Source organism: Botryllus schlosseri, chromosome 16 (genome assembly GCF_051294905.1).
Source record: "Botryllus schlosseri isolate E-star chromosome 16, Bs_hap1, whole genome shotgun sequence".
NCBI lineage: Eukaryota > Metazoa > Chordata > Ascidiacea > Stolidobranchia > Styelidae > Botryllus > Botryllus schlosseri.
The window spans coordinates 13,559,632-13,587,558 of NC_137251.1; the positions used below are offsets into that span (position 1 = coordinate 13,559,632).

At 40.0% G+C, this 27,927-nt stretch overlaps 2 protein-coding genes and 1 long non-coding RNA gene across 4 annotated transcripts in view; 2 read left to right on the forward strand and 1 right to left on the reverse strand.

Annotated features, from left to right (window-relative positions):
• Positions 1 to 27,927, forward strand: part of LOC145458289 (catenin alpha-2-like) — a 102,361-nt gene that overhangs the window by 25,619 nt on the left and 48,815 nt on the right. The window lies entirely within an intron of this gene.
• Positions 1 to 27,927, reverse strand: part of LOC145459289 (organic cation transporter protein-like) — a 29,853-nt gene that overhangs the window by 950 nt on the left and 976 nt on the right. The window contains exons 3-16 of one of the 2 annotated variants that reach the window (XM_080337937.1): positions 27,714 to 27,881; positions 26,004 to 26,122; positions 21,206 to 25,798; positions 19,290 to 19,448; positions 16,329 to 16,432; positions 11,061 to 11,215; positions 10,809 to 10,998; positions 10,635 to 10,746; positions 10,429 to 10,576; positions 9,691 to 9,867; positions 9,131 to 9,239; positions 8,030 to 8,129; positions 4,052 to 4,170; positions 3,700 to 3,804 (exon numbers count right to left, since the gene is read on the reverse strand). In XM_080337937.1, the coding sequence (XP_080194063.1) occupies positions 3,729 to 3,804; positions 4,052 to 4,170; positions 8,030 to 8,129; positions 9,131 to 9,239; positions 9,691 to 9,867; positions 10,429 to 10,576; positions 10,635 to 10,746; positions 10,809 to 10,998; positions 11,061 to 11,215; positions 16,329 to 16,432; positions 19,290 to 19,448; positions 21,206 to 21,343 (1,587 nt within the window). In that variant the 5' untranslated portion in view covers positions 21,344 to 25,798; positions 26,004 to 26,122; positions 27,714 to 27,881 and the 3' untranslated portion in view covers positions 3,700 to 3,728. Of the gene's footprint in view, positions 1 to 3,410; positions 3,805 to 4,051; positions 4,171 to 8,029; positions 8,130 to 9,130; positions 9,240 to 9,690; positions 9,868 to 10,428; positions 10,577 to 10,634; positions 10,747 to 10,808; positions 10,999 to 11,060; positions 11,216 to 16,328; positions 16,433 to 19,289; positions 19,449 to 21,205; positions 25,799 to 26,003; positions 26,123 to 27,713; positions 27,882 to 27,927 lie in introns of those variants that run through there. The other variant, XM_080337936.1, reaches the window with a different exon arrangement.
• LOC145459290 (uncharacterized) lies at positions 4,176 to 5,009 on the forward strand. The gene is made up of 2 exons (XR_013921338.1): positions 4,176 to 4,576; positions 4,857 to 5,009. It is a non-coding gene; the product is annotated as an uncharacterized LOC145459290 (long non-coding RNA).

Sequence of the window (27,927 nt, forward strand, 5' to 3'; positions counted from 1 at the left end):
TATATTTGTGGTATTCCATGAAAACAGACTTTTCGCCGCAGATGAAACCAAGCCCTCCATTCATGTACCGTCGCTATGTCGACGACACCTTCGTTATCTGTCAAAATGAGACGGAGTTCGATGACTTCTTTGATAACTTGAATTCTCTACACTGGTCTTTAAAATTCACATTTGAAAAAGAGCGTGGTAACTCGTTACCATTCTTAGACGTTCTAGTGGAAAAACGGGGTATTAGCTTTGTCACTTCGGTCTACCGGAAGCCAACGTTTACAGGGCATTATATACGCTGGAATTCTTTTAGCCCGAATCGCCGTAAACTAAATTTGATTGGCTCGTTGGTGCACAGAGCCTTGATGATTTGTTCGGATGTAAAATTAAACGCGGAGCAAGAATATATCCGCAAAATTCTAATCGATAACGGGTACCCCGAACATCATCAAGAGTTCTGTGGACAGAAAACTCAGTAATTTCAATCCCAACAAATCACAAAACACGAACACACGGTCTGAGGAAAATGTATATATACATTTACCGTGGCTAGGCCCCATCTCTTCCCGGTTTGAAAAGCAATTGATTTCTGCTGTAAATCGCTGTTACGATAACGCAAAAACTAATGTTGTGTTTACCACCAAACAATTGCTTCCTGCAACGCGCAAAGATGTTCTGCCTGTTGCTCAACAAAGCAATATAGTCTATGATTTCAAGTGCCACTGTGATTGTCTGTACGTGGGAAGAACAACTCAGCGCTTGCAGGAACGCATCAAACAACATGTTCCGAGCGTTATTAGATCACGCACATTGGATTCTCGCGAAGACGCAGCCGTAACTGACCTGCGATTACTAGAACGTAATCAGGCCATGGCTATGAACTCTGCCATCGGCAAGCATTGGGCTGAGAATGCAACTTGCGCTAAAAACTATCGTGATTAAAGATTTTCTATATTAGGTAGAGGCCGCACTAATTTCCATATGTATGCACTGGAGTCGACTTGTATTAAAATCCACCGACCGCGCTTGTGTCAGCAGAAGGAATTTTTAGTGAATCTATAGAGACTGTAGTCAGTACAGTCTCTACAGTGAATCTATAGAATGTAAACGTGGAATGGCAACGACCGATTTTGCTGCTTCGTTCCGCTTCGCTGAAGCTTTACTCAGACTTATTTTACGGCAGCTACTGCAGGATTTCTGGCAATCCAAAAGTCGTCTTCCAGAGCGCAGAATTAACTGAATCTGGTCTTGATCGAAAGCTACTGTCACACTGACACCAAAAATGTAAATGAAAATATGATAAGGCACTGAACTACTTAGAATTCGCCCTCCAAGTCTGAATTATCGGCATTGTCCGAACAATCGAAGAGCCGCAATGGGTCATTGTTATGGTCATTGTTTTGCGGTCATCCGATTGTTCTGAACAATGCAGATTTAAAATGTTGAGGGTGATTTTTCTTCTAAGTACGGGGCCAGACCATATTTTGATTCATATTTTCGGAATCAGTGCGATAGTAGCTTTCGATCAAGACCAGACTCAGTAAATTCTGAGCTATCTTACTATGAATAATTGAATATATTATTAAAATGTATATTAATGCTAACATTATAATGCAGTGGTTCTCAACCTCTTTGACCTCGCGGCACACTTTGAAAATGAAAAATAGTTCGCGGCACAGTAGCACAGTGGTTCTAAACTCTTTTGGCTTACAGCAAAGGCAAACTTCCAGAATGCGTGATTACGTATAGCAGCAACCACAGTCTTACATAAGTGGTCACTGACGAAGTACGTCTACCTTTTCGGAGCACTAAAGTAGGCTTTTCTCTGCTTTAAAGAAGAATTTAATTTTTCTTTTATCTCTGCAGACATGTCACAAATACGTCTACGAATGGTATCATTTGACATGGGGATGATCGATTTCAATTCTTAGCGAACATTTATTTACAATTTTATTGCAGGCAGGAATAAGAACTTTATTCTCTGATTCCATGTGAGGTTTGGAATTATCAGCTATTACCTCTGTTACCACATAAGACATAACTGGCCTGCTGAGATCTCGTCTAAACTTCAGGCTGAGGTTAATTTCATCAGATTTACTTGACAATGAAGTCTGCCCACTACCTCATTGTCGATGAAATTAACCGTCGCATCGAAGAGTCCAATCACGATCGCCACTAACAAATACATAGGCGTAGAGGTGTAGGCCTAATACATGGATACCAAACGCATTTCCATGCAGATCGTGTAATAGCTCCTGTGAGGATAGCAATACCTCAATAGTCTTACTGGCAGCCAGCCGCTGTTCAATTGTAGTTCCAACAAACCGGGATAATAAACCTCAGCGGCACTGAAATTTGTTAACTGATCTAATTTGATCAACTTTACTTCCCAATTCTCAAATTTGTCGCCTGCAACATTACGTTGCGACCTGAGCCTACATTTTACCTGCAGTGCAGGCGCGCTACCTAACAATCGCAATGTGAACGGCTATATGTTGGCAATTTTAATTTGTAAACGTGAACATCACTTCCAAATGACTTCATTTCTCGATGGTGGGGATGCCTTCCTAGATGTTGCGGAGGTTTATATGGGCTCATACTCTACTTGTCCTCTGATCTGCAAAAGCAGTGTCTTACAAAAAGTGGGCCGTGGCATAAGTCGGCCTCTCAGGAATCAAAATAAGTAATATCGGTATGGCGTAAAATGATTATCGATGACGAAGACATGGCAAGACTACGACTACAAATAGAAACAGAAAAAAGGTCATCAACCTGCGTCATGTCCCTGTTCTGTCTCTGGTTCTGATGGGGTGACAAGTAAAAGGTGAACTTGAACACCTTCGGCCACACCTCAACATCACGGTCCAATTGCACGAGTTAAGTTATCACCGTCCTAAATGCTACTATATGTGGGCATGGGCAAACTAGCTTAGCATACCCATTGACGGTGGAGGCCGCAGTTTGATTCATGGCAGTGCAGTAGCAAGTTAAGAAGCGTCGCAGATTTATGCGATTGACCGACCCTATTACGTTGCTGTACTCAGAGCGTCTTTACAATAAAAAGCCAGAGAAAGACCCAATCCACGACCTAATGGGGATGTCAGATTGAGATACCGTAACTATGGTTGTCTTGACATCTGTTCAGTGTTCACTGCATTGGATTGTACATCGCGTGTCTTGATCGGGTAAATTCAATACAAAAACCAACAATGACACACTCAAAATTTGGATTTTTGTTATACTCCGACCTAGTTTACCACATTTGCTCGCGGCACACCTGAGCAGTTCAATTGGCACACTACTGTGCCGCGGCACACCGGTTGAGAACCACTGTTATAATGCAACGCGCAGTACGTGCTAAGGTTCTACGAACATGAACCCGGAATTACCAAAATTTGCAAACCTAACACGAATACGAATAGTGAGCCCAATGTTAATATATTTTATTATGAATATATTATTAGAATGTATATTAATGCCAACATTATAATGCAACGCGCAGTACGTGCTAAGGTTCTACGAACATGAACCCGGAATTACCAAAATTTGCAAACCTAACACGAATAGTGAGCCCAATGTTCGCATCATTTCTATACTCGACACTACAAAAAGACTATAAAACTGATGAACGACTGGTAAATAGCTTTCAGATTTTACTATATACAGCTATTATTCATAGTAATAGTGAATGTAGCTCTATCTGTATCATACCAGTAATTATAGTATATCATCAATATAATTCAAATCATCGCGTGATATTCGTCGCTTTTCGCATTGTTCTTCGCCTGCTCAGCTTTCGAAGACTTTTTGTTGATCCTGTAAGTTTTGATATTGCATTGCTACCTTATTGCACTACTTCGGTAGTTTTGTAGGTCATTAAAAATGTCAGATATTACTAATAAATTTTCAAGGCCTCTCATCGTTACACAAGCGTTTTCATAAACAAAGGACGGCGCATTCAGCATATACCATGGTTGTGAAATGATCTCAGAAAATATTACAAATGTATATCCCATACTTACAAAAACAAAATGTTCTGAATGCGAGCTTTCGAACTGCTTACCTGGATTGACGGTAAAATTCTTCAGCATCCGGCAAAGTTGTGAGGAGGGGTGCACCTTTAGTTTCAGGGAGGAATATACTGATTCCACCGCCGACAAGTGCTAAAACCCCGAATATCGTCTACAATTGAAATAGCAATGGTTGCAAATTTCATTACTTTAAAAGATATTCATGTTTTCATTTCAATACATGGCAACACTGCGATACAATGAAAGATAGCAAGGTGTCGAAACGACTTGGGTTAGTCTTCGAAATCAGACAACCAACATGGCCTAGCTCTTTCGACGCCGAGCTAAATTTGACGATTGTCTTCAAAACGCCGCGATTTTCACCAAATAACCCCAATTTCAACCGATCGTAACTTCGTCGCTACCTTAGCTACCGAGACGTACCTACGTCCGTATTGTAGCCGCGAACGATATCTATCTAATGATGCGTAACGTGCCTTGATTGATCCTGTCGTGTTGATAGGACAGGCTTCGGTACGAACTGAAGTTTGACTGATTTCAGGCGCGCTGCTGCCAAGGTATGGATTTTGTTGGTGTTTCTATGGTACTTATAGATTAGCTGTGACGTTGTAAATTTCACAGAATATTTTTATTATATTATATATTGATAATATATTATCCTTAAATCGTTTATTCCTTTTCAATGGCAATGCGGAGGTTCAGAACCGTCGTGAAATACTGCTGCCGACATGATCTTCGGCCGTCGATGCTTCAAGGTTATCATTGTGACGTCAAATCCGCAATAATGGCTCGAAAATTTGACTTCTGCTAGTACCGGTACTCAAGTTCGTTTTTCAGGCGCAGTAACATACCGACGGAGCCCATTTGTGTACGATTACAAGCAACGATCTGCACAAAAACATCATTATTTGTCTCCGTTGAGTCCTCGTCATCTCCCGATGCAATTTTACGTTTGAAAAACTTGAATAAATACGTATATATTGGTGTGAAGTCTGTGTTGTCGCAGTACATGTACTGACTTGGTGGCTTCAGTAGATCCGTATATTAACTTAACGCGCGATGTGTCGCTAAAGATTGGTGATAATGATGTAAAATGTCTTTAGGTATTGGTATCTGTTGAAAATCATTACCGTCGTGGAAATATATATCAAATAAAGTTACTATTCCGTACAGGTAATCCAGCAAAATTGTTTCTTAGTAGCAAGTCTTGAATTTTGAATTCATTACCGCACAATGCCCCGACTGCCATGGACGCAAAACGGCATGTCAGATTTTCGAGACAAAAATACGCTCTCTCGATTTAGCGAACATATGGGGATACGCGGCGTTTTGAAGACAATCTCTAGCGAACATATGGGGATACGCGGCGTCGAAAGAGCTAGACGATGTGAAGAAGGGGGCATGCACAGTACAGATTTACGGAACTTGTGACACATTGTGGTGGCTGTTTTTCAAATATCAATCATGCATACGCTGGAACCAAATGCACTCTGTCTCATATCTTTTGGATTCTGCGAAACTGCTAAAACATGTCACAACTAAGCATGTGTTGGTATGATTCTTAAATCAGTCCCGCTGATGTTGGATTCAGATGATTCTGAGTTAGAGGAAAAACTGGGCGACTGCATCATGAGATAGAGACATAGCTTGGAAGAGGGAATCGTACAAATTTCTACGCGATTATACAGTGACTCCCGTAAGATTCAAATTTACGAGTCCGGCCGTCACTTCTGACTCTCATGAACCTGACGCGCAATAGAGAATACACTTATACGTACCAATCACCAATGGGTTAAAGCAGGGACGGGCAACATACGGCCCGCGGGCCAGTGATTTTGAGCGGCCCGTAGACAGAGAGTTTCCGGTCGTACATGATAATGTGGCCCGCGGCCACAGTCTGCCGCAGTCCCCCACTATAGTGATTTTTAGTTATTCTATGGTTTTTTGTTTTCTTTTTGTGCGACATGCAGCCAGAGTTCAAAGAACCTGCTCACAACTTTGATCGACCACAGATGTCACATTGACTTCAACAGCTATTGAAATACATTACATTAATAAATTCATTGAATATTTTTTTCGTTACTATGCTTCAAACTGAAAATTTACATTAAATACGGTTAATCCTTGGATATGTGGATCAATACACGTTTAATGTGTCGATTCGGGAATCCGGCCAACCATGTGCTTTCTATTTTCCCATGTCCGGCCCGCCGACTGCAGAAGTTGCCCGCCCCTGAGTTAGAGCAACAAATCCGACACCATATTGCCCTGGCGTGAGGGCAACAAATAAACAAGAAGAAAGCGCGCTTAAACCGAATCAGAACACCGTCGCGTAGTCATCTTCAGCGATGAAGTTGGCGTTGGGGTAGTATGTGTGTATGGAGCGGACGAGAGAAAGAGAGAGTGAGAGAGGGGAAAAGAGAAAGAGAGAGGGCGGAGAGAGAGAGGAGAGAGAGAGGAAAGAGAGACAGAGAGAGAGAGTTGAGAACATATTGGGAATCGTCCTATTGAATCGGCAAGGCGAGTATGGCAGGGATTTGGGCTTCATAAAATAAAATGTTGATATCATGCACCGATATTGCTGTTCATGTGTTCAAGTTTAGAACAAGACACCGCGATTCGAGCACTCGAGTCGAATTTTATTTTTGTCATTCGAGTAGAGTAGGCGGAATCGCTGTTTTCGAGTACCGAGAATATGCGCACCTTGCTACAATGAGGAATTTTGTCAATGCATTCCAAATGATTTAGCAAAAGGCGACCGACGTTCAATGTTCATGGCAGCGACATGAACCCAAAAAAGTGAACGACCTACGGTTTTGTCTTAGAGGGCTGTGTCCGAGTTGGATCCAAATTGGTCCAAATTGTAAATCAATTCTGATTACTTTCAGTTGGCATTATTTGCTTTGAACTCTTCAGGTCTATCTTCCTGAGCTATGATATTATAATAATTGTAGGCCTACTCGCAGTGTTTACCAAACTGTTTTGCTTAGTGGCACATTATAAAAATTACAAAACACTCGCAACAAACGTACAAGAAAGTGACTTCTTGAAAAAAATACGTGATACTGCGATGGCCATGCTGAATTATAGGAACATATATACGATTGAAACGATGTTGCATCGTTGACCGACCTACGCGCATTTGGTCGTCTATTCCAAGCAATCTCTCTCGTGTACTGTACGTATACACTCGTAAGGCTTTGAATTTCAGTCAAAAAAAGCTATGCTCTCACAGTCACGGAGATGCAAAATGAACACAGAGATCAGATCCTGATTGCTTTAGCACCCATTGTAATGGATTTGGAAGGAGACAACTATAAATGCTTGATTCACTGCTTCCAAGTGGATCAACTAGATTGTGGACAACAAATCCTGAGAAGTAACTTTGCTTTACAAGTTGAAGTGCAGACAGCGAAGTAAATTTTCGTTTATGAGTTCATATATAAGGTGTGTGAAACGAATTAAAGACTTTCTCCGATATCTATGGCCGCCCAATTACGACATAACAATAACCCAACTAATCGCCAATACCATGATTGGGACTATTGTACTATTGTGGTTATTTATCAGCTATATGAAGCAGTTAGAGCGCTTCTAAGTCTCAAATGTTAGCATGCACGCCTCGTTTTATAAAATTACGAAGCTACGCGGCACACAGTTTGGGAATCACTGAGTACTCGGTTAGTCGAGTCTACTCGGGCTCGAATCACTCGGATACTCGATTATTTTCAGCCCTATGTATGATATTACGCAAGTATCCAACCGCAGGTATGATATTACTCAGTTTCTCGTGTATAAAACCAAGATTTCTATTGGATATCTTCTCATTTTCATGTCGGTGAAGCAAACTCCTGAGAAGCATCAGCTATCCTGACCTTACTTTCCATCTTGAAACGACCGTTTCGTCGCTTTGACAGATCCTGTCGGTCTAATATCGAAGTTAGCATTTTCCTAATGTTGATCGCATATCGTGCTGTCTGGGGCGATTGCTGCAAGCTTAGGCCACTTACCCCTGTTAGCCACGGCACCGATTCCTGCAGATGAAGGGCGAAAGGGGTAAAAATTGCTCCAATCCTAGCAGCCATGGAGCCTACTCCAACGCCCGTGCTCCTGCGAATAGAGAAAAACTTAGCTTTCTCATGTTATCATGCGTCAGCACGTGAATTTCTCAAAGGTCATATATTAACATAAATTGTATGAAGGGTGTGAACGTGAGGTTCACGTTCGCGTTCTGTGTGCGAACCTCTGAAATTTGGGGTTCGTGTTCGCAAACGAACCTTGTTAGGTTCTGAACTGTGAACCATTTTCATAAATTACAGCAGCATGAAAATATATTCAGCAACTACTAAGCAAGCATGCACCTTGCCAATTTCAAAAATTAGTTGCTTTGTTAGAAAAGTTTATCGAAATATTCAGCTTTCCATCTGTGAATATTTAGTGACTCTCTTCTTTGGGCTTTGCCAGCAATCACATAACAGCAAGAACGAAATACACTATACATGTAGGTGGTCAGCTAATAGTGCTTAATCAACCAATCAATTATTGACATCAACACAATTGATATTGTTGGCAAAACGACGGCAGATATTGAATATATTGAATTATTATAGCATTTCAGCAGTTCATACACATGCTTAAAAAGTGAGCTGTTACTTCAGCATCGTTGCATAATTTGGCCTGAGTCGTCGCTTGGTAACGTTTCGGCTACATTAATGTATTACTTATCGAAATGTAGGGTTGGAATTAGCAATATGACCATCGGTTCACGTTCGCGTTCGCATGTAGAACCTTTCAAAAAGGTTCGCGTTCACACGAACCAGAACCTTTCAGGGTTCACGCCATCCTTAAATTAAACTGCTGTTTATAGCACTTTTCGCGAGAAAACCGTGTGAAATATTTCAAACTTTCTAGTCCATTCAGAGAAGATGATGGACTGATGGTATCTTCGGATTCGTCGCCCCAATTACTGAGAAACCGTTGGAATATCTCGGCCTTTCGAAAAATCGTGTATTTATACATTGACCAGTGTCATTCATATTTATATTAATATTAATATTTACAGAAAAGGGTAAATATCCCGACGACTTGAAAACTTATCAGTTATCACTTACCGAACGATTGTCGGATAAAGTTCTGCCGTCAAATTGTAGACTACAGCAAAGGCACCGGAAACGGCGAATTTGCCGCTTAACGCTAACACCGCGGCGACAATTGATAGTTCTGAAATGGGGGGCAGTAGAAAGGTAGTGTCGCGAGTTTACGAATTCCATAACCCATATCTCATACGTAGCAGTATCAGTATCAGTTTATTAATAATTTAATCATTTCAAAACACTACAAAACCGCGATACAATTTAATGATAGAAAGGTATCGAAACGACTTCGAGAAGTCTTTGAAATCAGACACCCACTTCGGACTAGTCGATGTAAAGAAGAGACATGCAAGATGGATGGAAAGAAATAAGGGATAGTATAAAACAACATAACAACTGATAAAAATGAATGACGCATGTGTCGACCGGCGAGGTTGATATGTCAGATCGATGTCCGGTAATCTCGAGGGCCGACTATAGTATTCATTCCGTAGGAATAATATATATTGGCACACTGTGGTACGAATAGTGCCATGACAGTCTCCGGCAATGCAGTAGATGCGAACATTTCTACTCACGCGGAATATCATTTGATAACGAATTTGCGACGGTAGCCGCTAAGCATGCCAGTCCGCCGTACAGTAACGCCGACGCCACGGTGCTTTTTCGTCCGAATCTCTCCATCGTGAATATTACAACAGGGAATACTATCAATTCCATAAGGCCGCTCAAAACATTGTTAACGTAGACGGAACCTGAACGTAAAACACATCTGAATAACGCTTTTCTGAGATTTCACCAGAGTGGCGGTATTTGACAATGCCTAAACGTTTCGAAAATCATCCACTCCAGCACTTATATTGAATTTTGCTCTCCGTCATTTGAAATTATCCCAAGATATATATTTACTTTATCATCTCATTAGGATTTTTATCTTAGCACGAGACGAGCAACTATCGTATATAATATCTTTTATCTTAAATATCCTTATCTGATATTCGTTCATCCGCTCGCATTCCATTTATCTCTTCTACAATATATGCTTAACTGATAGTGCTACACACATGCATTTATCAATTCTTGAGATACATATTGGTTCTAGATCCGCTCCAATACGTATGACACATGCAAGGCAGATTGTACATTGTATATATACATCAATTCAAATCATTTTTTCCCGCGGTCGGAATACTGATAGGAAATATCATTATATATATATACATATATTTCAACAATGTCACACGTAACACCCCTAGGAATTAGATAGCAATCACGCTATATATTCTGTCTTCCTGTTACAGTACACCAAAACCCACCTACTAGTGACCCGACGTTGAGAGACAGTCCGAAGTAAATCAGGGAAGTGGCAAACCAGATGAAAGCCACATTCAGAGTCACGATTCTCATTCTTGGAAGAGACAACAAGACTAGCGGTGAATATTTCTTTTCGCCTTCTAGAGATTTCTGTGAAACGCAACTGTAGTCATCGTCATTTCGAAGTTTATTCTTCCAAAGCAGATACTTTTACGGTTGCCAAATCCCAAATGTTTTTCGGCAGGGCTCTATTATTTCGCCTTGCCATTTTGCATATTATCTGTTTAGCCTGCTTCGTTCTCCCTTTAGAAAAAAGCCACCTGTAATTACAAATCTATTACCGGTGGCACCAAGTTGCAATCACCAAGCTTTGTCTACAAACCTTGGCGATTCTGGCAGAATGAACCAGAATAGCACTACCGGACAAGATACGAGAGATATTGCTAACTGCAGCTCTCTCCAATTTCTGTATCTCATCGCCATGGGAGAGAGAAACATGTAACCGATTGCGAATGCAGCCTGTAGCAATATCCCAAGAACAGTTCGCCACCTTCCCCCGGTGATTTCCATGACTGCAACATAATTCAGATTTTTCACATGAAATCTTCTGTCGCTGACCTAAGAGAAAACGTACCGTAGACAAATCCTACCACAGTTGTTGACATTACAAACGTGGCCAAAAGGAACCTCGTAATCGTGAAGGTGATGATGTTTCCGGTGAACGAGCATGCAATGCCAGTTACTGACAAACCTATTTGCGACCAAATCAGAGTAGGCACGCGTCCGATCCTACAACGAACACTGAAGCTTTACTATCGTGCATTACGTGCACAAAGGGTGCAAGTCGAAGTTTCCTCTCCCAAAGTCGCACGCGTTTCTGCAACCATTAACCAACCTACGGGAGCTGTTCACAAAATTCAATATAGAACAGTGATTCTCAACCTTTTTGATCTCGCGGACCTGTAATAAATACAAAATCAATGTTGCGAACCGGTGATCCTTCCACAAATCATAATTAACAAATGCTATATTACAGCAAATACATGCAATTCAAATGTAATATTGGAAACTTCGTTTAATGCCGCCTTTTCAAAATTTGATATTAGTACGTGGTCCCGTTGAATTTTCTGCAAGGCGAAACTCGCTAGGTTATCTTAAATACCATTAGGGTACTGGTTAAAATCATTTTGCCCTTGATTAAAATAGATTTTAATCAATCAAAAATTCACATCATGATTTTTTTGACTTTTTTGGTTTTTTTACTCATGTCTTGATAACAACAACACGAACAAAAGAAAATGACATGAATGCCATTGCCCAGTCAACAACAATGTGTATATTTAAGGCCGAACCAGGCGAAGACAGTGCTGGGATGAAGTGAACACACCCGCTTTGACACTACAGTGAGGCGGCACCTTTGATGTACAATAACTGATCGCTCTCGAATTCAAAAGATCGATTAATCTCCTTTCCATCAGTCGGCCAGAGAGATTGATGTCAGCGTTATTAATCAATCTAAATGCGCTTGATGATCACGCGGCTTCACCGTGACGTTTCTTCTGTCTAGCTTTGCCATGTTCGTGAGCACTTAAGCGTGGAGTGCAGGGATATCCCTGGTGGAGTGATATAAATGTTTACTTTGACTTTTCCGTGACCGTGCGACCTGAAATGTCAGATTGGCGGCAGTCAACAGCGTGATACTTGTCAAATTATTAGTGCTCTGAACGTAATGCGTACTACCGGTTCGTTGATATTTTAATGCTAAACCGCGGAAGAGTGTCGGTGTCGGTACCCCTCGCCGAATCTTGGCGTATTGTGGTTATGGCTTTGACATCATTTGTTAGTGCATTCATTAAACTGTGTATATTAACGAAACATGGGATATGTTCAACCCATCTATTTTCTCTGTCTGCAATATCTGTGACTGAATTTACAATCATGGCTGTTCGTTACAACTGTTGGCATTTCAACTGTTCAGTCAAATACTATATCTTGTAATAATTTCTGATTAAAATTTGTGATACTCATTTCAGTTAATCTACGAGTGATTTTGTTGCAATATTTAGCCTTTATTTTACGATGGAGACTGAAGCCATAAAGTGATTACGATATGCCCAAATATCAGTATAAGTCTGATGGTGAATAGAAAAGAATGCAGCGTTGGCGAAGGCAGCAGTTCATAAAATATCGTCCTCTAAGCATTGGTTCAACCTGCAGCGACAATGGCCATGATCAGCCGATTATCACTGCTAAAGATATCTGACTGACAGTACATGGCTCGAATATGAGGCGAGTGGAATTACCCATATATCACAGACGACGCCAAGCCTAAATTTGGGAGAAATCATTCACAATTGGGCTCTGAATGAAGTTCGCGTTCCCGCCAATCGTTGGGTTATATTTTTCATCTGAACAAGTCACACACAATGTACAATGCGAGGCACAGACTTGTTTGATAAACCAGATTTTGTCTGTATTTCCATTCAAGAGCAGGAATAGCTGTATCAAACTTGTCCCGGAATGAAGATCTCTCTGGATCTCGACTGAAATCAATATGTCGTTTTATGCATTTTATATGGCTGTATGTCTGTATTTGACCGGTATCATGTATGTATGCTTGTGGTGGATTTTATTATAACTAAAACTATAATGAAAAGATATTGTCAAATTGTGATGTCTTACAACATAAGGGTCAGTATGTCTGCCAGAAAGCAACAATGATTCAGGTAGCGATAGGGCTAATAGCGGTTGTAACCTGCAGTAGCGAGAGGGTTAATGGACGGCAACGACGGGTTAATGAATCTGCGGTAGAAGTGAGAAAATTGTATCCTTTGAAGCATCATTTTGACATCGAATGCGCATGATACGCCGGGCGATTGCTTCCCATTTTGTTGACTGGGTGACGACCATGTCAATCACGGTGATGAATGATAACGCTTAAACTTTAATAATGTGGGGCTGTGAATCATCATGCAGATAGCTGAAAACGTTCAACCTATGTGGTAATGACGGGTCGCCAGAATTTACTTGATCGATGGAGTGGTTTCTGCCAGTAAACTGGTTCAGAGTTGAGGAAATCTTTCGAATTCGACAGAGACTCCGGATTGCGCTTCGTTTGCGGTATCCCACCAGTGCCTCGAAAATAGCAGCAGCATGTCGCAGACAACTATAACTAGTATCCACAGCAAAACGCAAACATATTGATTGACTATCGCCCTTTGCTCTTTTCCCGTCTGTCTGTCAAATAGCTGAGCTATACCGGTGCCAGTGACGAGATGCTATCTCCGGTTTATATGAAATGCACATGATTGTCCGATAATAAACCACATTCACGCATTTCGTCCGAAAATTTAAAAGGAAAAAAATAATTGATAGAATCAAAATGGTGAAATTAAAATGAAAAATCAACGAAAAAAAACTGATTTAAACCAGAACCTTGAAGACCACTAGCTAACTTCATTGTGATTGTTCAATGTCGTTTGAGAGAAATGCGATCTAGATGTTTACTATAGCCTGCCAAATGTAGCTCAATTGCACTGTCGGAAATTAATGAAGTTTGTTTAAAATATGAGTAGCTTCCACCTAAGACTTTTCCAAAATGAGTAGTATACTATTTTTCAACAGTTTCGTACTACACTTTGCCATTGCAACGTACGCCCAAAGTAGACTATGATGTGCTTTCTGTTACAACACCATGCAGAAAATACATTCCAAACGTATAAATCAATTTAAAATTTAATGTTTTATTTCTCTAATTAATGAACAACCGTTCAAAATTTTTCCATTTCGGAATTGAGATATAAAATTCAGGAAACTTGCCACGGACCAACACCGATCTGTAGGAATTTTCCTGCCGGTCCGCGAGATATATTAGAATGTCTCATCTATCTCATACATGTATAAATGTGTATGTTTATGTCATTGTAAAAATGCAAGAAGTTGGACGCTTGTCTAATAATACGACTGATGAAATTTTGAATTGATTTATAAATTTGAAAGGTATTTTCAGCATGGTATCGCATAATAGCGAGTTCACGGACTGAGCATACGTCACAATGATGCAATCAGAGGTGGTCAAAGTAGTCAAGAAAGCTACTCAAGTAGAAGTAGAAGTAGCGACGAAAAAATCTACTCAAGTACGAGTAGAAGTACTTCTTTCATAAGCACCCTAAAACTACTTGAAGTAGAAGTAGAATTGACTGACTTTAAAAGTACTCAAGTAAGTAAGTAGTTGTGAAAACGATCCTAATTCGTTCACATGGATTGCAAAAAGGTGCAATTTAAGCTATGCGAAAGGTGACGAGCTTGATTCATTTTGATGCATACCAGCAGGTATCCAATTTTCGATAGCATAAGCACGTTCACATCATGGGATGAAAATGATAGGATTGATATGGAAATGCGATACTTAACCTCTGTTTTCTCAAACAGCACGTTTTAGAAAAAAGCATGGTATGGCGCCATCCCCATAATATAAGATCCGTAATTTAGTCGAAGAGCAATACGGAGAAGTTGTATAGGATACGACGGTGTAAACGCTATTAGTAAATGTTAATCAAAAATATTGTGGACCGTAGAAATGCCATATTGTGTAGCATTATTTCCGGAAATTAAAGGCATTACTACACTTGCTTTTATACTTCAACATGTACGTCATCCATACTTCAACATGTATGTTATCCAGACAAAAGAACTGATATTAATTATAACTCAAAGTATATGATAATGGGAATTGAAAATGAAACACATATACTACTTCTAAAAGCGGAACACGCTTTTCATGCCTTTAGTCCAGAAAGTTTCAATGGTGGTATGCTAAAACAGGTGAAAAGCTGAAAAAAGTTAGAGTCCACTTTTTCAGGTTAGGACGCGCCATGGACATGCTAGATTACGATATGACAAGTAAATGCTAGATTGCGAAACATCAGCTTCAAACGTTATGATGATCCATATATACTGCAATGAATCATTTCATATGCGCGAAGGGCGACAATGTGGTGTGAACGCGGGAATATTTAGACATCTAGTTCTGGATATCCCTGTGTGACCGGAACCACGCCAACCCGCTACCTAAATTATATTCATCGATACTTTCTTTGAATCATACTGGTAACCCCGTATCCACTGCGCGCGATGAAAATTCTGGGCTTTACTCAACTTTTATGAAAATTAAATGTTGATATTCAGTGGAAACAGCCCCGATATTCCTTAAGCTATCTTCCTGATTGAAATATTGAACTACTTCTACTTGACAAACTGAAAATAGCGAAAAGTAAGTAAGTAGATCACAAAATATTATGAAGTAGAAGTAGAAGTAGCGAAAATCAGATCTACTTGAGTAAGTACCAGAAGTAGAGGAAAACTACTTGAGTACTTCGAAAAAGTAGAAGTACTTCGTTACTGACCACCTCTGGATGCAATTGCTATAGGAAACTGGTAAAAAGTAACCTAACTCGCTTAAGATGAGTTCTTTTGTTTTGATTATTAAATAGTTGACTGTTGCTGTAGGTCTACTCGTCTTTCGTTCTCAGTATTAAAATATAGTTAGGCAGTTGGACACGAGTTCCTACAGCAGTCTCCAATACTTTCTTTTTGAGTTGCACACATTTGGCGTAATTACTTTGGGTCAATTTTGATGTTTGAAGATATCTCGATCAGCAGCATTGGTTTTGAAGTTTTACCGGTCCGCGAGGTCAAAAAGGTTGAGAACCACTGTTCCATGAGTCAAAGGCAGGCGATAAACTTTCAATCACTCCGGTCTCAGGAAAGTTTTTTAAAAGGCGTAATGAGTTGAGTATTTGGAAACAAATGAACCCATATATTCGATCGTTAAGATTTTTATGACTCGAGGCGAAACTCTGTGAGATATGACACGCCAACTTCGGATAATGCATTTCCTTACCAGTCGGATACGATGCCGCCGACGACAGCTCCGATCAAAACACCACAAAAATACGTCGCAGTCGATATTATGCCGATCAACGAACGATCGCAAACAAGGCCCCACTGCAATGAGAGATGGTGTCTAGTATAAGATCATTGCAGTCGCAATATACAGGTAAGCTCATTGCGGCTATTGATTACTAGTCTACGCTCCAGATTACTTGCAAACTATCTGACGTATTGACTTCCTTAGCCTACGGACAAGTTTTTTGATATCGATTATAACATTTATTATACAAACAAGAAAAAGTTTAAGCTTACTAGATGCTGCATTTAGGGCTGGGTCACGACCAGGGTCCCTTTCGACGGGCCACTAAGACTATGCATCTATTAAACTGGCCAACAAAAAAAGTGCCAAAGATATTTTAATGATTTCTAGGTGTGCTAAGAGGCTGCTGAGTCCGAAAATGACATCCGTTTCTCTGAATTGGCTCTACTTTAAGAGATATCGATATTTTTTATTTTATTTATACTTTATTTATTTTATTTAATCGTCGCAAGTAGAATACTTGGAATCACGCAGATTTAGAATCTTCTTGGCTATCTGTGCCTCACTCTAAGGAAGTACCCGACTCAAAGACAAAAACTGCGCTCGAACTGGAGCTTGAATAACATTTTACCCTACAAAAGAGAAAGAATTACTTCCGTATTTTAGCCAACGAGATGAACTTTTTTACTGCAAAGACATCGAAGGGTTTTACTGAAAATGGAGGTATATGATTGATTAGCGTGCTTTGACAGCTTATTAACTGAACTTTGAGCGTTACTGAACGTAGTGTTTGGGCTTTGACTTTCACATGAAACAGGACTCGCGTATAGAAGGCTCTCGGTCTCGGGGTTAACGATTGCGTCTTCAACTATATCGCTTCAGAAATAGAACAATACTCTATGCACACACTTGAAGAGACAGATGTGAACTCATCGAAGTTGTAGTATATAAAGTGAAATTTACCTATGCCAAAATTTGAGTAGTTTGAGCACTTTTCCAAACAAAAATGTGGAATATCTCACAGAATAGGGTCTATTCAGAAAAAAACAATGTCATTTTCGGATTCAGCGACATAAGAATGCCCTAAAACTGTTGTATACTAAGATCCCTGGTATACAAAGAGCATTTTACCTATGTCACAATTTGCGTATTTTTAGCACTTTTCGAACCAAAAATATGGAATATTTAAAAAAAATCGAGCCAATTCAGAAATGCTAATGTAATTTTTGGATTCAGCGACCTAAAAATACCCTAAAACCGTTGAAACTTTCTCGTCACCAAAATGTGTGTTTACCAGTGTTATCAGTATATGATTTATAAGTCAGCGTTCTGATATGAAAATTCAGTGGAAAGATGGTGTCCCCATTAGCGCCTAGCTGTCGCAAATTTTTTTTTGTTCATTCTCTGCCGTTAATCCTATAGTCATGGCTTCAAACCCAAAAATTAGACTTAACAGACAGTCGTAAATGAACTTTGAAATCACATTTTAAGAGGTATGTGATACATGCATGCAAATCGAAAAGGTATAGGCTCTTAAAAAGTTTAAGAACCCCTGGTACTAGCCAATGGTGGGAGTCTGATTGAAAGGCAACTACATGCCGTTTCATATCCTTCTCTTCATTTTATGGCAATTTTGTGATGCTTTGAAATGATGAAGTTATTAATAAACTAAACTGAACTCGTGCGGATTCTCTGATGGTGTGCCTCGAATCTTTTCGGAATTTCAGTGAAGAACTGTATAAATATTTGAAATAGGCAAGAAGACATGTATATGCGACTTAAAAACGCTCAAAGTACGTCAAAGGCTGACAATTAGCATATGTGTCGATGGGACGGATATGAGATCATTGCCTGAATACGGTGATTGTCACGTCGTAATTGGGCTGGGCTGATATGTTATGTGCTCATTCTTTGGAGTTCAGTCTGGACTGTAACATTACTTACCTGAATTTGCTCTCTACAACATTCGTGACTGGGGAATCGAGGACGCAGTGTGCTAAGCGACACCGTCACGACACAAATGATTGTTGGTCTTGACCCTGCCAAGTTTCTATGTGTCGGAGGTTTACTTGGGCTCCACAATGCTAACCAGTGTTTCAAAAAACCCGGAGTGATGGTGAGCGGAGACAAAAATATTGGCAGCAAATATCAAGTCACGGGCGCATGAAAAACGAGAGAGATTGATGGTCGAAGAGCGCGAGCATTAAAGTCGTCCGTCATTTTGACGAAAGACCTCAATAACACTGATGCTACTGTTACCGTGCGGGGCATAAATGACCGTAGGTTTACCTTACGTCCTCGTTTTGGAGGGTTCGTCCTCATATGTCCTCAGAGGACGCCTGAATGTTCTCCTTTTGACAAATCGTCTCCTTTACAGCTTATATAGCTAAGTTAATGGACAGAGTCAACCGAAAATCGGCCTAAATACCGCGAAATACGTAATGCGGGCGTCCGAGCGGGTTATTCGGGGGTCAACATCACAAAATTTAAAATAAATATTTCAAAATCAGCTGTTTTCAATTTCGGTAAACTAACTTTTATGATTGTGAAAAAGTGTCGTTATTTCCAGATTCCAAAATACGGTAAGGTAACCCTACATTATAGCAAGTGTTAAGCACCAATGTTGTGTGAATAAAAAACATTCGACACTAATTCAGTTGAGACCAATGAAAGACGGAATCATTCGGCAGAAGAATAAGAACAGCGTAGTGATTTACGAAATGCGGGTATGTTAGTTTTTAATGTAACCTATTATCAGTCGTAAATATATTTGATTACTCGTATACAAACTGGCATATCCATTGCATTGACATTCTGTGCCGGGAGAGTTTAAAAACATTTCTACTATTATGTCACAAGCTAAAAAAGTTTGGGAACCACTGATCCACAGTACAATACTCTTCATATTCGCATAATACTATTTCCAGTTACCTCAGTAGTCACGGTACTTGAAAATATTGAGGTGTCGAACACGTAGGATGTGCAACTGATGGTTGTTGAGTTTTCACGGGTAGTACTCCGCCAGCATGAGAGATCAGTTATGTTGCAATCGGTCGCAGGTCTCGGGTAATACTTGCAAGTATCATATTTCTTAATGCAAGTGATCAATATTAACAATGTCACCAATTAAAAATAATGATGCTCCTATTATTGATTATTCCATGTATCTATCAATCATTCAAAGATACATTGCCGAAATTAGAAGCGCATTGTTTATTACTATATAGTTACGGTTGCATTTAAAACAAATGGTTGTTTAAAACACTTTGTTCAAAACATCTTTTAAACAGTGTTTTAAACTAAGACCTTTTAAAAAAAACTGTGCTTTTTAGAGTTGTATAATCATGCCATAATTGTGTAAATACTATCCAAAAACATGTTGTATGAGCCTACGGACGAGCATTGCCACCCTATATAGTCCACGTATATACGATATGGGATGGTTGGAGCCCTCGAAATAGTCGGTTCAGTAGCTATAGTACGTAGCTATAGATCATTGGTACAGACTGAATGTTCTGAGGATGATGATCGCCGACCGTAAAAATGCTGTAAGACGATGTAGTCCTGGTTAAAGATATTTGTGGTATATATCAGACAGAGGTTGGAAGCCTATTTCGTCAAAGGGGCAATATTTATCCTATATTCTAAATTGTGAATATAACTCCAATATGACGTCATAATTAATTGCGCGTGACGTCATGACTTAGAAAAAAATCATGTTTTAAACAAAGGCCTTGTTTTAAACATCTTTGTTTTAAATTGATTTTTGTTTTAAACACAGCCCTAACTATAGTAGCCTATCTAGCCTTGGTCGGGAACCTGTTTCGTCTGAAGAGCAATGTTAACCCTATATTTTCCATTTTAACTCCAAAAGAACCATACATGTCAATCAATTGTTACGTCACAATTGAAAATTCGTGACGTCATATTAGTACAAATTCCAACTCCCTACATGTTGTTTATCGTGGGCGCCATATTTTCTCTGTAAAAACTGGTAGGCTACTACTCGGTAATCATTCACAATTCATCGTAAATAGCTGAGAATATATAATAATTGATATTGATCTAATATAACTCTAGCGCTGATTCCAAAAATCTGAATATTGATCGACTTCTCTATTCAGCGATAACATAAACGTTGCACTACACGCCTTCATTTTAAGGTCAGTACTAGAAAGATAGGCCTACTTATCAATGACGAACGCGGGTGGCAAAGCGTTATTTGTAATTTGGATTTGTAATTGGAATGTCACTTCCAAGGTAGTTCATTTTACGGCGTAGATCAGGAAGACAATGTGCATTTGAAAACTAGATCGTCATATAGGCGTCCCCACGTCATGCTATAATTCTCTTTGATCAATCAACGTGTGGTGCCATCTAAGATTACGCAGCGCGCGATGCCGGGTACATCGAATTCGCGAGGGATATTAGTCGCTGGCGCTACAGCAACTTAAATTTGAGGATTTTGTGAAATGGGTCAAAGCCCTTAACCCTGGATACGCCACTGTCTTGACCTCTCAAATGCATGTTTATGGTGCCACGAGTATAATGATTCTAGCCGTTAAGAATATTTACTAACAAGTTGCTGCAATATCGATAAAATTAAGCACAAACTTGAAAATATGTCAAAGAGCCATATCTTATACCCAAAAGAGCCATATATGGCTCGCGAGTCATAGGTTCCCGTCCACTGCTATATAGGATATCGTGATGGAGTGAATTACCCTCTCTATGCATAATTGCACATTTGCTCAATTTATGTAAGAAAATAATGCTGAGTGGATTGGCGTAGTGTTATTTGTTGCGTCATTTATTCATATTAATGCCAGTAATAAGTGTTAGCTCACTTGGTTCACTTGAGGAGTTGTCGCGTTCAAGATATCGTCATAAGATAGGTTACGATATTCTGTATTATCGTCGATTCCTGGTATCCAACATCGAAATGCGGGGATGGCAGATATGAACACTGCTATAACTTGATGCATCCCACATGGTACGATTGTATATTAAATCAGGAAAACTAGGAATAGTTGGTATCTTCCGCACGATCCAATATATTTAGAAACGATATCAAAATCGATAGATGTACTACATTCATCAGCATCTCTGTTTTTCTCCTCTTCCTTTTGGTCTTTCATTGCAACTTTATAGCTACGAATGAATCCCTGCATAAAGTTCATTTGAAGTTGAAATATATTCAAAATCAATACGTTGTCTATAGTAAGAGGAAAAGTCGATCTTGCACATTCCGTGCTACAGCGGTTCAATATACTGTTAGCTGATACCCTGTGGCTTGGTGGCCATGCACATTGCAGATATAAATACTTAACCGTTCGAGGATATAGGATAATAGGGTGATTACTTATTATGCGAGTACTGCAAAGCGCACGAATTCTACTAGGTGAACCGGATGATTGCATGGCATAGCGCGGCAAAGCGTAGCACAGAGTAGCTTAGTACATCCGCTATCGAGACGAAATGAAGGCACAAGGCAGCCTTACTAAATGTTCGCCAGACCGTCATTTCATCTCAAATACCGACTGGATTCTGTCATTTATTCCATTCAGCTCGCATATTGCTCCACAATATCACCGCTTCAACGTTTTCGTCACTGTTTTCACCTATCTATGAATGTTATCATTATTCATATTTTATCGATAGTGAATACAGAGTAGGGCCTGTCCCCGTTTCCGGCGATGTGCGCCACGAACGATATTATGTTTTATGGCAAATGAAGTCTATGGTACACAGTATTCAATGCATATCTACTATTTGCTTTCTGCGCTCTAGACCAGTGAGGACAATTAATTGCAAACAGTTTTAAAGCCTTTATCTGCTTGCCATATGAAATATTGAACGCGTTGACCGGGTAAGTAATCGCGGCAGAGTCATTAGGTTGGATAACGTAAATGAATCTTTAAGCTGAATATTAATATATGCGCCGGCCAAGAATGTCCGACAGCAGTCATATTTTCTACAATGTAACAGCATATTACCAATGACTATTGACCAGCTGTTGGTCAACAATTGGTCAAGCGTATTCTGGTTGATCCAATGATTCTTGGCATCCAATGCCGTAATTGCGGTATACTCCGACCTTGCAACGCCTCTATATACTAGCCTCGGATTCGACTTCTCGAATCGATATGCCAAGCTTTATTATGAACTGATTTGTAACTAATAATAATAGAATAATGACCGTTTTGCACCATATCAAGATTACGGCATCTTTAGAAAAGAAAGTCACTGCGCCTTGATGCAAATCCACTGAATATATAGCCTGATGGGAGTAGTGTTGAGTGGACGACAAGGCTTACTCGCTGTAGGGATCGCCATACTAAATCGAGCTTATCCCTTAATTGTAACATCCACACTATTTATTTCCATAAACTCGCTTGTGACTGGGAGTGTAATTGATTAGAAGATTGCATATTGGGTACAACGCGTGGCTCGACGATTTTCTACGGTACATGGTGATATCAGTCCGTTATAATCCAAATAGAACTTTGTCGTGAACTTGTATGAGTTTGAACTATAGGTAAGCCGACATTCCCCGCATCCAACGGTTTCCTGTTCCTTCGCAACTTACATTTTTCGATGCGCATTCCAATGGGTTCAGGGATCTATGCAATTTCCATTGCTTAAAGCCGGCGTTCTTAAAGTATGAGTCGCGATGGGTATGATTTTGGATCGCGACGGTACCTGAGCGTTCTTTTAATATGTATGTAATATTTGTTGAATTTATTCGAACAAAACAATTTCTTCGCGCTTAGCACGGTTTACTGTAGTTGGTTTGTACATATCAGCGGTCAATGTGTTGGGTACTATTAACAATAAACGAGACACGAAGAAAGCTACTACAATATGACTTGGTCATGAAAATGTACCGACCATATGTATTAAACAAATTGGTTTGAATTCATGATAATTTTTGTCCAACATTGGTTTCTCTGGAAAACACCATCCGAGACCTGGGACCTGTAGGGTTGTACAACGAGTGGACATTGAGACACAGGTATTTCGAGGCCAGCCTAGTCCACGCTTAGACACATGAATACATGAAGTTTTGATCAACCTACGACTGGGCAAAGTGCGGTGCCAAAAAAACGGCGGCGATCATTCACCGTCGCTGGTTGGGCAGACCCTTCGATATTGATCGATATGTGTGGTCGTCCAATTGGTAAGCATACCAAATAGTCCAGTCATTGCAATCTGAGTAGACGGTAGTGCAAATCCAGTACCTACAAACGGGAAGCGCAGAGGAAAATAATGCAATCAAATTTGAAATCACGTCCGTCATACATGTAGAGTATAGCTGCATTGCATAGAACTTTATCTGAGCGTTCTCTATGTCATACATGCTCCTAAGCTCATGTCATACATGCTCCTAAGCTCGTAGCATACCGATAGTATGAATGAATTCTTTTTGATGTGTGAGGCTTGGATGCCCCAAGACTCAGATTTAGGTCACGGCCAAGGAGATTAAAGAACCACTGACTTAAAGTTTACGAAAATACACTGAAGTATGGACACAACGCGTGGCCTGAATATTCGCGCCGCAATTTTGAAACCGCTGCAGCCACCAAATTGTCTGATACCCGGAAGTACTTGTCGTTTAGCTTGATTTTGCTTCGCCGAAATCTAGCACACGAAGAATGCACCCCACTCAACACAGTTCACAATGTCGTGATTCACTTATATTGAACTCGCATAAATATACTACACCGGTAGCCTATATCTATACTTGGCAGCAGACATGAGCTCGCTAATCAGTAAAAGCTGTGACAGTTGCACCATTCTAGCCCATAGGCACTTTGACATCTGAATACATAAGCGCCGAAACGATCCAGTGCTTTACAATTACGTTTGTTTCTAAAGATAACACGCTTCACGAAAAATCTAGTCCAAGCGTGACTCCAATGAATATTCGCGCTTTTCAAATGTTGCCGTCAGGACTGGAACCATGGTCTACGTCTCTACGATAACAACCTTCTTAATACGATTTCTTTGTTCATTTCAAACTTTCCGGATTAGCTTAAATCAGAAAATTGAAAACTATACTTCCTGAAAATCTCAGCTTCAGGAACCCATCAACAATCTGCATGAAAATGGCGCTCGCTCAATATTGAATTCTGACGTAGTGGCTTCAGCATAACTTGTTTCCACCTTGTTCTGATTCTTGATGCATCCAAAGTGCGTACTGCTTGGATATTTTCTGACGTTGAAGTTATCTGGAGCGTTTGGCGAGCTTTTAACGTACAAAAAGACCATGTAACGAGGCAATATTGCATATACAAGAGTATAGTATTAAACCAGGTATCACTCAGGATCATTACTCTACGCCGCTACGGTTTTAACACGATTTGGGGATCTTTTTTCGCAATTTCATTATATGAGTATCATTTACAGCCATCAACACAACTGAACGTGGTGAGATGGCGTAATGCTGGTGTGTCAAACATACGGCCGGCGGGCCGCATCCTGCCGCGAAGAAATTCTGTTTAGATTGAAAATTGTGTGTGTTGTCCAGCACATTTCTAACAGACTTTGGGATTTTTAGTAAGAAGCACTTATATTAAATAATCCATCTCGATAGCAAATGTATAGATTAAGTTCATAGGCCGCATTATAACCATCCGACAGCGGTGTTGTGGTTTCACTCTAGTCCCCGTCAGATAGTCTTTAACATCGACATCCAATTGCGAGAAGGCACGACATTGCATACAGAGTTCACATTTGTATTGAAAAATGGAACCAAAACCAGTTAATCACAGAAACGAAAATGCCATTGCGAAACCGCTATATGCAGGTGACATGGAGAATAAAATAGCTACACAGATGTATAATTCAAATATCTAGGGTCGAACTGCTGCATCACGTCTAGCTCAAAAGGTCGAGAAAAACCCGAATCGCGATTTAATAATAATGAAGCAAATTCCAACGTGCGCGTATACATTCCACAAAACGCATACACTAGCTACACATGGTTGACGCCAGTACGACTAAAGCAAAGGCAGCATGGAGGTATGACAACTTATATAATCGTTACAGCCGCTGTTTTAAAGGTTCACAACTGTTTTCAACCGCCCAGTCATCGCATCATTGGCAATTCCATTGTTTTCAAATAACGGTGTTGCCAAAATATAACCACTGTGATCTGTAATGTAATGACTATACTACTGTGTATATAGGCTTGATAACAAAGTATTCAAATGAAAAAAAAAGGCATGGATTTTGAGAAAACATATTGGAATCATTGGACCGGTGCCGCCCGCGATCGATCTGAAGGCTTGAATCCGGTCCGCGAGTGAAGTTCAGTTTGACACCCCTCGTGGCGTAGTGGTATGATCCGCAGCCCCATCACCAATATGTGTCGGGTTCATGTTCAGAATCCCTTATTGGAGGCTTACCTAGGCTTGTCCTCGCTGTATAGAGCCAACCTATAAGCAACGAAAATACGAATGTTTATTATGTAGCGGCGATGCGTAAATATACGAATGCAGCTGTTGAGCAAGAAAAATTTGAATATGAGGACACGTGGAGCTATGTTCCGAGGTGACGTATCCATATTACTAATAAAAATACGATCGACACCAACGACCCGTTTGTCGACAAGCTCTAGCGAGAGAATGCGAATACACTTACGTCTATTGAGAATAAAATTCTTCCGCGTCCGCCAACGCTGTGAGGAGAAGGTCACCTTTCGTTTCAGGAAGAAGCAAACCAAATCCGCCAGTCAGGATTACTAAAACTCCGAAGATTGTCTGCAGATCAAACATATCGGGTTATGTGAAGCTATATTGATCTGGAGACACATCCAAGACTTATCCGTGCAAGCCGTCTGAATTCATATAGTTGACATTATCCAAGCAAAATATGAGGTGAAACCGGAGGCGGTCAAAAAGAAAATACTACCAGTTTTTCGGAGTTCAGTAAAGTTTGCATACAGACTACAATTACAGAAGTGGTGAATGATTTGTCATTTTTTCGTTATTTTCTCATCCTCACTAAACAATTATTGAAGCAGTGAACTCACTTATTAGATTTTGAATCATGTGATTTCATGGTGTTTGTGGACTACAACAGTCATTTACACCAGGCCGATATTCATTATTTTGATTCCGCATCTCTCGACTTGAAGTATATGCAGAATATGCGCTAATTTTTGAATTGGTTTGGATTTCTTTTACGAGTGGAATTGTCATATCAACCTGGCAAAATAACCCGTGTATGGCGGTGACTGAATATATTTTCGAAATTAACACCAATATATTTAGACCAGTGGTTCTCACCCTGGGGGGCGTGAAAGCATCTGAAGCGGTCAACTGAAATTTTATTTTGCGCTCTGCGCGATTTACCTCCAATTCACGCGTGTTTCTCTATATATAGACCGAATTTCATATTTTTGAATTCTCTCATCAACAGTCATAACATTCCATGCCATCAGACAATCTGTTGAGGTTGCTAGCATCCCGGTTGGATTTTGTGATATGACGATAAGGGGGCGGGAAGATTTTCACTATCATAAAGGGGGCGTGTCTAAAAAAAGGTCGAGAACCACTGATTTAGACCGTAGAGTCTTTAGTCATTTTGCGTTGGTCGTAAAGATTCATATTGTAATTGTGAATGTAGGACACCACCGATTATTGGGTAATTTAGAGACTACTCATTTCACTTCGACTCAGAGTACTTCAATTCAATTCAATTTATCGCTACAATTGTCATTATTTAAATACACCACAAGACTGCGATAGAATGAAAGATAGGAAGGTGTCGAAACGACTTGGGGTAGTCTTTGAAATTGGACTATGTACTTATGTACTTATGGCTTTTCTTGTACTTGAGTAGCAATGCCACCTGATCTGTGCAGGCCCCTGTGTCAAGCATCGTTGGAACTCATAAGGAGGTATAGTAGGGCTATAGAATACCATTCAGACCACTAGCATGGCGGGTTCAAATCGATTACCATTAGTGTTGCATTTTTAAAAAAACGGTGCTTTAAAACACTTCGTTTAAAAATGTTTTAAACAGTGTTTTGCAAAAAGACCTTTAAAAAAATTGTACTTTTTTCAAGTTGTAAAATTATGTCATTATTGTGTAAATACTTTACAAAAAACATGTTGTATGAGCCTACGGACAATTGACGCCCGACGTAGCCGACGTATATCGATATGGGATGGCTGGAACACTCAAAATAGTCGGTTTAACAGCAATAGTACATATATTTAGTGAAAGGAGTTATTTTACCCTATTTTTGTCAATTGTCAATGTCAATCGACTATTACGTCACAATTGAATATTCGTGACCTCATAGCTTTAAATGCAACCCTTATTACTATACACTAGTATACCTACATAATAAGCTGAGCCCTGGAGTAGCGGGGGCAACTATTATGTATTTTTAGGAAACGTGTAGGCAATTTGCTCCAGTCAGCCGCGGTCATGATTTTTGGGCGTGAAGGGCGAACGGAGTGAAGAGTTCCGATTCTAGCGCTCATCGAACTCACCCCGACGCCACTGCTCCTGCAATAAAAGAAATAATGCCATTTATACGCGTGTGATTGCAGGA